Raw genomic sequence first — 14361 nt, forward strand, 5'->3', positions numbered from 1 at the left:
AAGCCCACCCCACAGCAGCAACTCAAGCCGCTAAGCCAATGCAGTGACAACACCAGATCCTTAATTAGCTGCACCACAAGGGAACTCTGGATTTGTTTTCTTTATTTTTTAAGAAAGAAAACCCTGTCCAGGGGTTGAATCAGAGCTGCAGCTTCCAGCCTACGTCACAGCCACAGGAACACTTAATCTGAGCCACATCTGTGACCTGCGCTGTAGCTTGCAGCAATGCCAGATCCTTAACCCACTGAGTGAGGCCAGAGATTGAACCTGAGTCTCACAGACACTATGTCAGGTTCTTAACTCACTGAGCCATAATGGGAACTCCCTGGATATGTATTATTATTTGAAAGTTTTCATGCACCTGCCTCGGAGTGGCCTTGTCAAAATTTCCTCCTTCAGGAGTTCCTATTGTGGCTCAGAAGGTTAAGGACCTGATGTCTCTGTGAGGATGCAGGTTCAATCCGTGGCCTCGATCAGTGGGTTAAGGATTCTGATGTTGCCATAGCTGCAGCATAGGTTGCAGATATGGCCCAGATCCAGTGTTGCTGTGATTGTGGTGTAGACATCAGCTGCAGCTCTGATTCAACCCCTAGACTGGAAACTTCCATATGCCACAGGTGTGGCTATAAAAAGAAAAAAAAGGTGCTGTGTCAAGGCAAAACCAGATGAGTTTTTCTCTCTGTGAGTGGTCTTGGACCAGTCTTCTGCTCTCTCTCTAAACCTCAGTTTTCTTATTTGTGAAATGACAAGAGCCTCTGTCTCATAGGGTTGTCAGGAGTTGTAGATGAGTCTCTGTGTGATGCAGATAAAGATCTGCCACTTGGAAGCCCCCATGTTATATGAGTTGTCCCTCTGTCTTGCCCTTGTTCCCTGAGCACCAGGGAAAACACAGCTTACAGTGAACTGGGACAGAGTCTGTTGGAGGCTGGGTGTGGGGAGGGAAAAGGTTGGGGGCTGCTCCATGAGACTCTAGACTCAACTGGGCCCTGTCTACGGGATGCTGGGTGCACAGAGATGAGGCTGACTTGTCCCCATCTGTATCGGATAGTGTTTGCTGTATAACAAAACACCCAACACTTAATGCCTTTTTTTTTTTTTTTTTTTTTTTTTTTTGCCAGTTCTTGGGCTGCTCTCGTGGAGGTTCCCAGGCTAGGGGTCAAATCAGAGCCATAGCTGCCGGCCTATGCCTGAGCCACAGCAACTCGGGATCCGAGCCACATCTGTAACCTACACCACAGCTCACGGCAACGCTGGGTCCTTAACCCACTGAGCGAGGCCAGGGATCGAACCTGCAACCTCATGGTTCCTAGTCAGATTCGTTAACCACTGAGCCACGACAGGAACTCACTTAATGTCTTAAAACAGCAATTTTACTGACCACATGATTCTGTGGGTTAGCTGGAGAATTCTGATCTGGGTCAGCCTGACTGAACTCTGCATTTGCTATCAGCTGGTGGTTCCATTGGTGGCTGGGTGATCTAGGGTGACCTTCCTCACCTGTCTGCAACTAGCAGGCTATTGACCAGGGTACCTCTGCTCTCTTCTTCATGCTTTCTCCCACTACATCCTCCCTCTCAGAATTTGACTTTGTTCAGGCATCACTTCCCATCCTCCCACCACCCCCCAACATGTAGCATGAGACTCAGCTAGAGAATTGGTGTGATAATTAACATATATGCATTTCTCTTGCTGATGATTGGTCAGGAAAGGGCATGTGGCCCAGTTCTGGCCAATGAGATATATGGGAAGTCTATTAGGAATGCTCTTGGAAAAGGTATCCCCAACCCAGGAAAGAGCTTTAGAAAGAACACAACTAACACTGAGGGCTTGTTACGTCAGGCACTGTTTATTCTAAGTGCTTCAGATAAAATAACTCATTCAATTCTCTTGAGTTAAGTACTATTATCCCTCATTTTACAGATTAAGCATTTGAGGCACAGGTGGTAAAGAAATTTGCTGTCAAATAGCTGGTGAGAGTTGGAGCCAAGATTTAATTCCAGGCAGCTTGACTCCAGGGTACAGAGTCTCAAGTACTGCCATGCCACCCACCTTCTTCCTCTGGTCATGGATCTCTCTAATGTGACACCTGGGACTGCTCTAGCCATTGTGCCAGCAGTTACCTGGGACAACAGAGCAAAGTGACAGAATGAGTCCAGGGAGCCAGGGTCCTTGCTAACAGTTCTGAGAGTTGAATCCGCCAGACCTGAAGCCCACCCCCCACCCCAGGCTGTTGACTTCTTGCTCCGCATGAAATCCTTTTTTTCTTTTTTCTTTTCTTTGCTTTTTAGGGCCGGACCCATGACATATGGAGGTTCTCAGGTTAGGGGGCGAATTGGAGCTAGAGCTGCCAGCCTATACCACAGCCATAGCAACACCAGATCCCAGTTGTGTCTGTGACCACACTGCAGCTCGAGGCAATGTCAGATCCTTAACCCACTGGGCCAGGCCAGGGATTGAACCCACATCCTCATGGATACTAGTTGGGTTTGTTACGACTGAGCCACAACAGGAACTCCCCTTTTCTTCTTTTTTAAGCCACTTCGACTTAGGATATCAGTTACTTGCAGCCAAAAAGTCCCCTGAGACACTAAGACACCCAGAAGGAACAGAGGGAATGAGGGAAGGCACACTGGCTCTTCTGTTCTCATGAACCACTCAGCTGAAGTTGAGACACCAGGCCTCCAGCTTATACCCTGGGGCTGGTTCTGGAGGCAGAGAAAACTCATAAGTGGTGGGGGAGGAGAAGATGGGTGAAATATCCAGGAGAAATGACAGTATTTCATAATTCCTCTATCAGGCGCATGGTAACAATACGTATTCATGACATCTCAAATCCCATAGTGTTGATTTAGGATCCTGGACCCCAAGCGTCCCCAGAGCAGAGCTTGGGACTTCCAAGACCTTGCCTAATCCTGCCCCCCAACTCTGGTGCTCAGGTCAGGGGCCACTGACATGAACAGGCTTGACCCCTCATTCCAAACCATTCTTTAAGTTAGATGAGGTCCAGCCTCGCAGTTTATACTCTTGACCTTCCAGCCTAAACTCTTGGCTCAGGTCTGGATGGAGAATCCCTTGACCAAGAGGACAGAGCTGCTGGGAGCACAATTCCTAGCATAGTCTGAGCTCTAGGGTCCTGAGTTATGGGAGAGAGGCCTGGAGCCTTTGGCACAGTGATGCTTCCCTTTCTCTAAGGAGGTGCGAGATACAAAGGCAGCTGGGTTGTTTGTGAAAGGGACTGTCCCAGGTCAGAGGTGCCTGGGCACCAGCACGAGTGGATGCTGACACCTGCACTGAGGGAGCCACCCACAGTGTATAGACACTGACCCCTGGACATGGAAAGTGTTGTCCACTCTGCAGGCTGGAGTTCTGTCTCTGTCATTCTCTGTGTTTCCAGTACCCAAATCACGGCTTGGCACAGTGAGCACCCAAAGAGGACCCAGCGAGGCACGAGCTCAACGGCACAGGTGTGCAGAACCATGGGTTGTGCATCTGGCACGCTCCGTGCACACCTCCTCTCTCTCCCTCCCAGAAGGCACTTAAGGTTCAGCTCGGTTCAAAGAGGCGGGAGAGAGCGTGGAGATACCCCAAACCCAACCCGCCGAGTGCGGCTGAGAGTCTGTGCGTTAGTTAGCCATAGAGACCCACATCTCTTTCTGCCTCTTCCGCCTCCTCCGCCTCCTCCAGTCCCGGCCCTTCGGGGACCACCTGGTCAGCCTCCCGGAGGCGAGAGCTTGAGGGAGCCGTGGGGACCGCATTCTGCCGCAGCCAAGGGTGCAGCAGGATGCCCGGGGCCGTGAGCCGTTCAGCGGGCTCCCGACGGAGGAGGCAGCGGACCAGGCAGCGGGCAGGAGCTGAGAGGCCCTCAGGCAGGGCGAAGGCCCCACGGCGGATCTTGCCAAAGAGCAGGACAGGCTCTGAGTCCTGGAAAGGGTAGTGGCCGGCCAGCATGGTGAAGAGCGCCACACCCAGGCTCCAGACGTCCGCCGCCTTGCCTGAGTAGGATGCCCGGGAACTGAGGATCTCGGGGCCCACGTAGGCAGGGCACGCGTGCTTGTCCCACAGGGAGTCGTCAGGCCCCGTCAACACACAGGCGTCGTCCAGGTTCTCCAGCATTAGCTTTGTCCTAAAAAGCAAGGGGAGAAGCAGAGGGGTTCGCTAAAGGGACCATCATGCCACCACCCCACACTGTCACCCCCTTATTGTTTTCTTTTTTAGGGCTGTACCCATGGCATATGGAAATTGCCAGGCTAAGGGTCAAATGGGAGCTGCAGCTGCTGACCTAGCGACAGCAACGCTGGATCCTTAACCCACTGAGCCAGGCCAGGGATCGAACCTGCATCCTCATGGATCCTAGTTGGATTCTTAACCCGCTGAGCCACTATGGGAACTCCCTACCCTGGCACCCTTAATGGCATCTACCTCCCAAATGCCTTCTGGCATTTGCCAGATTGATTGAGCCAGTCCTGTGAGGCTGTGTCATTGATCCCATTTTACTGATGAGGAAGTCTAAGCTCTGAGAAGTTAAGTCATTTCTCAAAGTCATGGAGCAATTACATTTGAACAGGGACTCTGGGAGGAACACATTTCCCAATAGTCCCTGGGGCAGGGGCGCTGAGGGGGCTGAGGGCATTAAGCCCTTCTTAAACCAGAGGCAAACTTAGGGTCAAGGCAGGTGACAAAATGAGAAAAATAGGATATGGAGATTGTGTCAAACACCTCAACATAAATCCTACCTAAAAGGCCCTGCTAACAGCATTCGGCCAATATTTGGAGTGTCCATTGTGTACCTGACCCTGGGCTAAGCTGGTACCTGGCTCATCTCATTTCACGCTCATACAACCTCTGAAGACGATGCCATTTTGCAGCCACAGGAAGCAGGGCTGGGATGTGAACCTCACTCTCACCCACCCAGAGCCAGTGCTATGAGCCACTCACATGGTTCCCACAGTAGCTCTGGGGTCCCATTTTGCCTCAAGAGAAGCCCAGAATCATTTTTAATGACAAAAATCTCAGTTTTTAAAAAGTGGGCAACCAACTTCAATTAAAAACACAAACAAAAATGTAGGTGAAAAAAAAAAAGTGTGTATAGTCCCCATTTGCAACTTCTACTTAAAACAGCTCCCACAGAGCACTCTAGACTACTTTAAGAGTCAGCATTCTATTACCACTGCTATTAATCTTATTCCTATGACACCACTTCCTGGGTGCCTGTCTGAAAACGCTGACCAGTCCTGTGACTCACCGCACAGAGGGTGGGCTGAGGTGTCAGTATTATTGGCTCATTTTACAGATAAAGAGATCAAGGCTCAGGCCAGTGAAGCCATTGCTCAAGGCCAAAGAGCAAGTTAAAAAATAGAACCAGGAGTTTTCTGGTGGTGCAGTGGGTAAAGATCCGGCAGTTGTCACGGCTGTGGCTCAATTCTGTTCTGTCTCTGGTCCCAGAACTTGCACATGCAGCAGGCTTGGCCAAAAAAAAAAAAAAAAAAAAAAAAGGGAGAAACAGAATTTGAACCCAGGTCTGTCTGACTCCACTGTCCCTCATTTACCAATGGTGCTTCTCAAACTATTGCCTTGAAAAGAGAAGAAAGCACTTTTTTTAAGGGCCACACCCGCAGCATATGCAGTTTCCAAGGCTAGGGGTCTAATAGGAGCTACAGCTGCTGGTCTACCCACAGTCACAGCAATGAGGGGCCCAGCTGCATCTGGTACCACAGCTCACAGCAACGCCAGATCCTTAACCCATTGAGTGAGGCCAAGGGATCGAACCCACATCCTTATGGACATGAGTCAGATTTGTTACCGCAGCCACAACAAGAACTCCAGAAAGCACTTCGCTCACTTCTGGGAAGTCTGGGGCATTGAACTTACCCTAAACTCAAAATTACCTGAAGCTGAGTATTATTAGCTTAAACATCGTTATAAAATTTACATTTTACTTCTTACTAAAAACATGTTCATTTCTGTATGAAATGTAGAAGGAAATAGAAAACCACCCTTAGACATCATGTGAATAACTGCTACAGACAGAATGGACGGCACTGAAATGAGTGAGTGAAAGTTTGAGGAGAAATAGAATATCCATCCACAAGCAAAGCCTCCATGTACCTCAAGCCAGTAATTCATTGCTTGTAATTAGGAAGTAAATGAGGAAACTTCCAAGGGGAGAAACTCCACACCTTAACTAGAGATTGAGGTTCTGTCACAGAGATGGGTATCAGCTTCTTGTATCTCCGGGTGCAGTGGGCCGAGGAGGCCTTATGGCTTCTGCCATGTTCTTGCCCCAAGTGCATCACCTCCGTCTAACCATGACCAGAACATCAGTCAAGTCCACACTGAGAGGCTTTCTCTGTGGCCACACTCACCTGTCCCGGTCGCTAAAGACGAAGCGCCGCAGCTTGAGGTCCCGCAGGACGAGCCCGTGCTGGTGGCAGTGCGCCAGGGCGGAGGCCATCTGGCGGAAGAGCGCGGCGGCCTCCGGCTCGGGCAGGCGACGCCGGAGGCGCACCAGGCTGTGCATGTCCCCGTGTGGCCGCGGGAAGAAGGCGTAGAGCTGCCGCGTGCCCGCCAGGACCTCCGACGGCCGGGCCACGTGCGGGTGGCGGGGCAGTCGCGAATAGGGCTCCAGCACCGCCAGGGCCTCGCAGGCCGGGTATACCTGTGGACCGAGCAAGGCGTGAACACAGGTGGGGACAACGGGGTGGGTGGGGGGCAGGCCAGCCTTGGGGACACCACGGTGCCCTGTGCTGAGCGCTGCAGCCTCACTTCACTCAACTCTGACCAAGGAGGGCCAAGCAGCCCGCAAAGGGCAGAGCTGGGATTTGAATCTATATCCTCTGTCATCTGTGCCTTCTTTCTTTCTTTTTTTTTTTTCTTTTTCTTTTTTTTTGCCTTTTCTAGGGCTGCTCCGGTGGCACATGGAGGTTCCCAGGCTAGGGGTCGAATCGGAGCTGTAGCCACCGGCCTTCGCCAGAGCCACAGCAACAGGGGATCCAAGCCGCGTCTGCGACCTACACCACAGCTCACGGCAATGCTGGATCCTTAACCCACTGAGCAAGGCCAGGGATCGAACCCACAACCTCATGGTTCATAGATGGATTCGTCAACCACTGAGCCGAGACGGGAACTCCTGTCATCTGTGCTCTTAACTGTGACCTTAGATGGCCTTCAACTTCAGATAATTCAAAAATAACAGGTAACCCAAAGAAAAATAACCCCCAAAGCAGGGGGAATGCTGATCACCACCATAGTTACCATTCTCTAGAATCCACTGCCCACCCACCCTTTCCTTCATTCCACAAGCAGGCAATTGAATGCCAACCTGTGCCAGCCACCGGGCACTGGCTCACCTGACTGACAGCAGTGGTCCCTGTCTTCCTGGTGCCCACAGTCCAATACATGAGACGGCAAACGAGCCACAAAACTAGATATTTACAAATTCTGGTAAGCAGTGCAAAGGAATGCTAGATGACAGAATATTTTGGAAGGAGCACCTATTTGAGAAAGTGTAGTCTAGAAGGGACTCTGGGGAGGGGACCTGAATGATTGAGGTACCTGAGGAATCACCTTTTCAGGCAGGAGGCATAGCAGTAAAAAGGCCCTAAGGCAGGATCTGCTCTCAGCCATGACACCTCTTGGCTCTGTGACGTGGCCAGTAACCACAGCTTTCTGTGCCTCAGAGCCTGTCCCTTAGCCATCAAATGGGCCCAATAAGAGGAACCACCTTATGACTGTGTGAAGATTAGAGGAGATGATGCAGACTACACAAGCAACACAGTTCCCAGGGGCACAGTAAGTACCTACTATTATGCGTTCTCATCCCTGTCCTTGCAGGCTCTGGCCTGGCAATGTCCTGCATGACTCACTTGCCCCTGCCCGTTTCCTGGATTCTTCCAAGAACCCTGATTTCTGTCAGGAACCCTGGACCTTGCCCTAGGATCCAGGTCCGATGCCATGTGGCTTCACGGCCTGTCTCCTCTCTTGACCTCAGTCTCTCCATCTGTAAAATGGTCCCGAGTAGGCCCAATGACCTCTGGGGTCCCAAGAGTTCTACCATATCTTGCCCTTCCCTATGTAAATACTTTCAGTGGCTCCCCACAGCCTAGTGAGGGCTCCTTCCCAAGGCTTTTACAGCCAGTGACTGCTAACTGTCATCTCCCGGTCTGTTCTGAAACCACCCTCCACCCCCAACCATAATGAAGTTCTTCTTTTTTTTTTGGCTATGCCTGTGGCATGTGGATGTTCCTGGGCCAGGGACTGAACTTGTGCCAGAGCTGTGACCCAAGCCACAGCAGTGACAAGGCCAGATCCTTAATCCTTTGAGCCACCAGGGAACTCCATGAAGTTTTTTTTTTTGCTTTTTAGGGCCGCACCCACAGCATATGTAGGAGTTGAATTGGAGCTGCAGCTACCAGCCTATGCCACAGCCACAGCAACACCGGATCCGTAACCCACTGAGCCAGGCCAGGGATGGAACCCACATCCTCATAGATACTAGTCGGGTTCATTACCACTGAGCCACAAAGGAAACTCCTTTTATTATTATTACTATTTTTATTTTTTTTTTTTTTGTCTTTTCTAGGGCTGCACCCATGGCATATGGAGGTTCCCAGGCTAGGGGTCCAATCGGAGCTTAACAGCCACAGCAATGCCAGATCTGAGCCGCGTCTGCAACCTACACCACAGCTCACGGCAACGCCGGATCCTTAACCCATTGAGCAAGGCCAGGGATGGAACCTGCAACCTCATGGTTCCTAGTCGGATTCGTTAACCACTGAGCCACGATGGGAACTCCTTGTTTTGTTTTTTAATTTTTTTTTTTATGAAGTTCTTTTAATTCGATGAGGTGCCACGCCCTCACTCCCCTAGGCCTCTGCACAGCTGTTTCCCCTGCCCGGAACTCCCTTCTCCTGCCTCTCTCTGGCTAACTCCCACTCAGCCTTTTCTAACTCTGCCTTTGAATATACTAGAGGCTTCTCCGTGCTCTCTTGGCCCACAAGCTCCACCCTGGCAACATTTATCACACTGTGGGGCCTAAGCTGAGAATGCCCCAGGGCTGGACCCATCTGGTTAACTTCTCTAGTTTCAATCTAGCCTGGGGCTTGACAGAGAGTTGAGGACTCACTGGTTCCTTCCTTAATAAACACAGAACTAAATTAATATCAGGACCCCCTCAGCCCAGGCAATCCTTTAGAACCAAGGCCCTTGCCCGGCCCCCTGTGATGCATGTACCAGAGTGCCCCCTGGGACATGTACCTTGCAGATGTACTCGGTGCCTGTGGGGCAGTGCAGGGCCCGGTAGGTCCGGCTGCCTTCCTCGGGCTCTAGGAGCACATAGGGTCCAAGCCTGGAGGTGGCGGTCACAGCAGGGGTGTGGGTTGGAGCAGGAGGTGGGCTCAGAAGCAGTGGACAGGGGGTCGGCCTGGGCTGGGGCTCACTTCGAGCTTGTTTCCGGGTGGGGCACTCAGGGTCTAGGTCATCATCCAACTCCAACCGCTTCTTCCTGGAAGGGGCTCCAGTGGAAACAGCCAGAGGTGTGGCTCGCATCTAGAAAGAAGAGGAAAAAGGCCCTGAGGCAAGGCTGTGTGGTGGCCCCTCTCTTCCTCTGCCAGTGGGAGGATGCTGGCACTCCCTTATGGAGGGCGACTTGGCAGTGTGCATGAAACCGACAAGTGCACATACCCATTTGCCTGGGTGGCCCACTTCTGGGAACTTACCCTCCAATTAAAAGACTCATCGAAAAATGGAGTTCCCGTCATGGCTCAGCAGAAACAATTCTGACTAGGATCCATGAGGATGCAGGTTCGATCCCTGGCCTTGCTCAGTGGATTGGTTAAGAATCCGGCGTCGCTGGGAGTTGCGGTGTAGGTTGAAGATGTGGCTGGGATCCCAAGTTGCTATGGCTGTGGCGTAGGCCGGCAGCTACAGCTCCAATTAGACCCCTAGCCTGGGAACCTCCATATGCCTTGGGTGAGGCCCTAAAAAGACAAAAAAAAAAAAAAAAAAAAAAAAAAAAAATTAAACATGTGAGAAGTTCCTGTTGTGGCTCAGTGGGTTAAGAACCCACTTAGTATCCATGAAGATGAGCTTCGATCCCTGGCCTCATTAGTGGGTTAAGGAGCTGGTGTTGCCATGAACTGTGGTGTAGGTTGCAGGCATGGCTTGGCTCTGGCATTCTGTGGCTGTGGTATAAGCCAGCAGCTGCAGCTCCAATTCGACCCTAGCCCAGGAACTTCCCTATGCTGCAGGTGCGGCCCTAAAATGAAAAAGAAAAAAGGAAAAAAGAAAAAAAATTAATTATGTGAAAGGCTGTTCATCAGAGCCTTGTGTCTAACAGCAAAAAGCAGAAAACACGCCCAAATGTTCAACAGTAGAAAGCTGGTTAAAATATCATGGTACAGTGGCACCGTGGAATACGATACAGCTCTGAAAAAAGACCAGGAAGCTCTCTACATACTGATGGAATGATGCAAGTACAAGGTTATTCCTGCAGCCCATATGATAGAAACAACTGAATGTCAATCATTAGGGGACTGTTTAAATACATTCTATTTCTTCCATATGTGGAAAAGCTGTAGCCATTTAAAAGACTGAGGAAATTCTTTCTGTGCTAATTAGAAAATCTCCAGAGTGAACTTTTAAGTGGAAAAAAAAAAAAGTAAAGTGGAGAGATAGACTTGATGGTTGGTGAGAGGGAAGAAAAGAGACTTTACAGGGAGTTTCCATTGTGGTTCAGTGGGTTAAGAACCCAGCTAGTATTCATGAGGAGGGGGGTTCGATCCCTGGGTTTGATCGATGGCCTTGATCAGTGGGTTGAGGATCCGGTGCTGCCACAAGCCTCGGCATAGGTTGCAGACATGGCTTGGATCTAGCGTTGCTGTGGCTGTGGCTTAGAGCAGCAGCTGCAGCTTCTATTTGAATCTTAGCCTGGGAACTTCCACATGCTGCAGGTGCAGCCCTAAAAAGACAAAAAAGAAAAAAAGAGACGTTACACTATGTCTGTTGAGTACCGTGTCTATCCCTCCTATGAAAGGGGGAGAAGGATGGAAGGTGGAGAGGAGGAGTATGGATGACAAAGGATGATGAATGAAGTGTACACTGAATGTACATATGAATGTTCTGGAATGAATATATGCACTGTCAAGTGAATAAAGCAAGCTGCTGAACGATATACCTGAGATCTCTTTTACATATAAAAACCCACCATCATATAAGAGGATGTATCTCCATATTTGTATATATAGGTGTAGAAATGCACAGGAAAAGGTCTGGAAGGACTCAGACTAAATTGGCCACAGTAGCTTCTGGCCTCCTGGGAGATCCCAGGAGAGGAAGGGATTTGGTAGGGAGGCAAGGGAATTTTGAATTTCAGTATTATTATTATTGTTATTATTAATAGCTGAATATGCTGACGTGCCACCCTTGGGAGTCTCAGAAATCTCTCCAGGGATAAGGCTAGGATGACACTTCTCACTGCAATGGCTCTTTGGAAAGTAAAATGATTCCTGGCTGTGTGGATGCTTTGTGCCCTGCAACCCACCCCTACGCACCCCACCTCCTCCTGTGGCCACCTCAGCACCCTAGGCTGCTTTGGATTTATCCGGGGCTCAGAGTCTGGTACCACCTGGGAGAAGCTCCACTGGACAGGTGGGGTAACTGAGTCTATAGATAAGCAAGGGAAATTTGCAGGTCATGAGGCAAGACTAGAATCTCTGCAGCAGGATGCAGGCATCCGCTAGTATCAATCTCTTGCTGTTCTCTGACGCTCTCTGGAGAACAAGGGCGGGTCATACCAACCGCATATAACTCACATGACTCAGGGCAGACAGGTGTACACACGCCCCTCAGAAACACTGTCCAATCCAGCCAGTCAAGGCACACATGCAGGTCAGAGAGGGGTGCACACATCATTAAGTGACACACATCTCGCCCTCCAAGGGCAGATGTGCATACACAAGCCAGCAAAGCTCTCATAACTATGTACTCACGACTGCGGGACAGTTACCAAGGCCACACGCTTCGTCTGACCCTCCCTCCCCGCCACGACCCCAGCGCGAAAGAAGTAGGTGGCCTCGCCCCGGCCTGGGCAGCTGGGCTAGTCTCGTGGGAGCGGAAGCGGCGAGCGTCCCGGGGCAGAAGGTTCAGCGGGAGCCGAGGGTCGGCGGCGGGGCAGGGACCGGGCAAAGGGAAGGCGACTGGGCCCCGGGTCTGGGGTAAGAGGCCTCGCTCCACCCTCACCCCAGAATCCAGGTACAACACACACAGTCGGCAGGAACGGAATACGCACGCACCGTACAGCGTGTGAACCAGGGCCTCCAGGCGGAGCGTACCTGCGAGCCACGCCCGCACGCCGCGCGCCGGCAGCCCTTGACCCTGCGCCTGCCCCGCTGGCGAGCACCCCGGCCGGTCTCCGCACAACTCCGCCAGCACCTGCCGCGGGCGCCCAGGAGACACGGCCTCATCAGGACCCCACTGGCCCACGCGGACTCAGATCCGCACCGGCACACCCCACAGTTACAGAGGCCCCCTGGCCGCCAGGGACCCCACAGACTTCCCCGCACCCAACCACACAGCTCCCCAGCCCGCCCCACACTCCAGCAAACGCAGACACTACACACCCCTGCGGGGGCGGCGTGGGGCCAACACAGTCCCCACTCCCTCCGTCCCGGCGACACGCTGCCACGCCCCGCTGGGGCGCACCCTCGCGCCCGCCCGCGTCGGCTGCACTCGGCGACCCTACGCCCCGCGGGGCCGCGTCACCGGGTCCGAGCGGGAACACTCAGCCCAGATCGCCCCCCGGACCGGACGGAGGCTCCGGGTCGCCCCTCTATCCACCACCTCCCGCTCCCGCCAGGTACCTTGCCCTCGCCAGCGGCGGGGTCCTGGTGCCGGCCAAGCTCAAGAGTCGCCAGGCACCCACGATGGCCCAGGCCGCTCGGCCCCGGCTGAGGTCGGCTCCGGATGGGGCTCTGGCCCGGGTCCCCAGCAGCCGGAATGTGTGCCGAGTCGCCGCCGCTTCCGCCGCGAGTGTCTCGGGAGCGCAGGGAGCCGGGCTTCAACTCCGGCCCGGGTGATGTAAACCTGAGCTAATCAGCCGCCGCCTGATGCCCTCCGGCGGGGGATTGCACCATCCCCTGCGCCCCGCCCCCTGAGGTCCCCGCTAGAGCGCGCCCCGCCCCGCTCCTCGTGTGTGGTCCGCAGGCGAGCCACCGACTTTCCCTTTCACCTTGGAAACAGCATTTTGCCTTTCTGGGCCTCAGTTTTCCCACCTGTGAAACGGAAGAACATCCTACCTTCTCAGGATGGGCCTGAAGAGAAAAAGAACAGTGATAGTTTCCTGCGTGCTTCCCGGGTTATAAAGCACTTTCCCGCCATTGTTTCATTGCAGTATAGGAGAACCTTGGGCGGGCAGAAAGCTCCATTCTCCCCATTCTACTAAGGAGCAGCCTGAGGCCCAGCTACAGGGTGGGGGGGTAGCTCTGCAAAGGCCGTGGATTTAGGAGCTCAATAGAACAATTGTTGTGCCCCGGGGAGAACTAGGGTGGGGTAGCCTTCACAGCATGCATATAATAGAGGCACTTCAGCCGTGTAGTTAAGAAAAGTGGGCCAAAGCGTGCCCACTGTGTTACCTGAGGAAATAGATTGAATAAATTAACACATGTTAAACGCTTAGAGCTGTGCCGCCCGGCACCTGGTAGATACTAAAGGAGTGGAAACTGGAGGCTCAAGGAGAGCCGGCACCTATAACAGGAATTGCACGCTTGGCCTGGGAAGCCCTGGTGCCACTAGCTGTTTGGAGAAGCATCCCTGTGCAGCCCCAAGGGTCCAATTCCCTTTAGGCCTTGATGTCTGAGTTCACCAGTGTCAAAAAATAACTCCACCAGACAGAGGTTAAGGGAAGGTGGGTGGAGTTAGCTTTGTTTCCCCGGTTGCAGAACCTTAGGGATCAGCTCCTCTGAGTGTGTGTGTGTGTGTGTGTCAGAGCCCTAGAGCATACCAGGAGGTTCTGGGATTTGATTTAACCCTGGAGACTCCCCCAGCCTGGAGCGATGAATGAACTCATTTTCTACACCAGGAGCTAGACTGACTGGGCTCTCCTACAGCCATAAGAGGCAAAGAAAGGCAGGATGTTGTCTCTCCAGGGCCTCACTGAAGCAAGACTGTGCTGGGTTGACTTATGCATTCTTAACTGCTTCATGTTGTGTCAGACCCTGTTCTAATTGCTGGATGACAGTGGTGACAAGCTTGACTCACCCCCATCCTCAGGGATCTTATAAATCAGTGGGGAGACAGAGCACTCTCAAGAAAATAAAATCAGTAGGCCCAGATAATTTCAAATAGATGATGTGTCATATATTTTCTTGA

The 14361-nt window shown here is 52.2% G+C and overlaps 1 protein-coding gene across 1 annotated transcript; it reads right to left on the minus strand.

Annotated features, from left to right (window-relative positions):
* Positions 1–1827: 1827 nt before the first annotated feature.
* Positions 1828–13128, minus strand: TRIB3 (tribbles pseudokinase 3). The gene is made up of 4 exons (XM_013983169.3): positions 12855–13128; positions 9253–9543; positions 6363–6655; positions 1828–4123 (listed from the first exon to the last, which is right to left on the minus strand). Exons 2-4 carry the CDS (start codon positions 9541–9543, stop codon positions 3628–3630), a joined length of 1080 nt encoding a protein of 359 aa, XP_013838623.2. The 5' UTR covers positions 12855–13128; the 3' UTR covers positions 1828–3627.
* Between the last annotated feature and the right edge of the window lie 1233 nt (positions 13129–14361).

The sequence above is a fragment of the Sus scrofa genome, chromosome 17 (assembly GCF_054392235.1).
Source record: "Sus scrofa isolate SSC_HxYL_T2T_F1_AM1 chromosome 17, Sscrofa_HxYL_maternal_Yorkshire_Landrace_v2.0, whole genome shotgun sequence".
Classification (NCBI taxonomy): Eukaryota; Metazoa; Chordata; class Mammalia; order Artiodactyla; family Suidae; genus Sus; species Sus scrofa.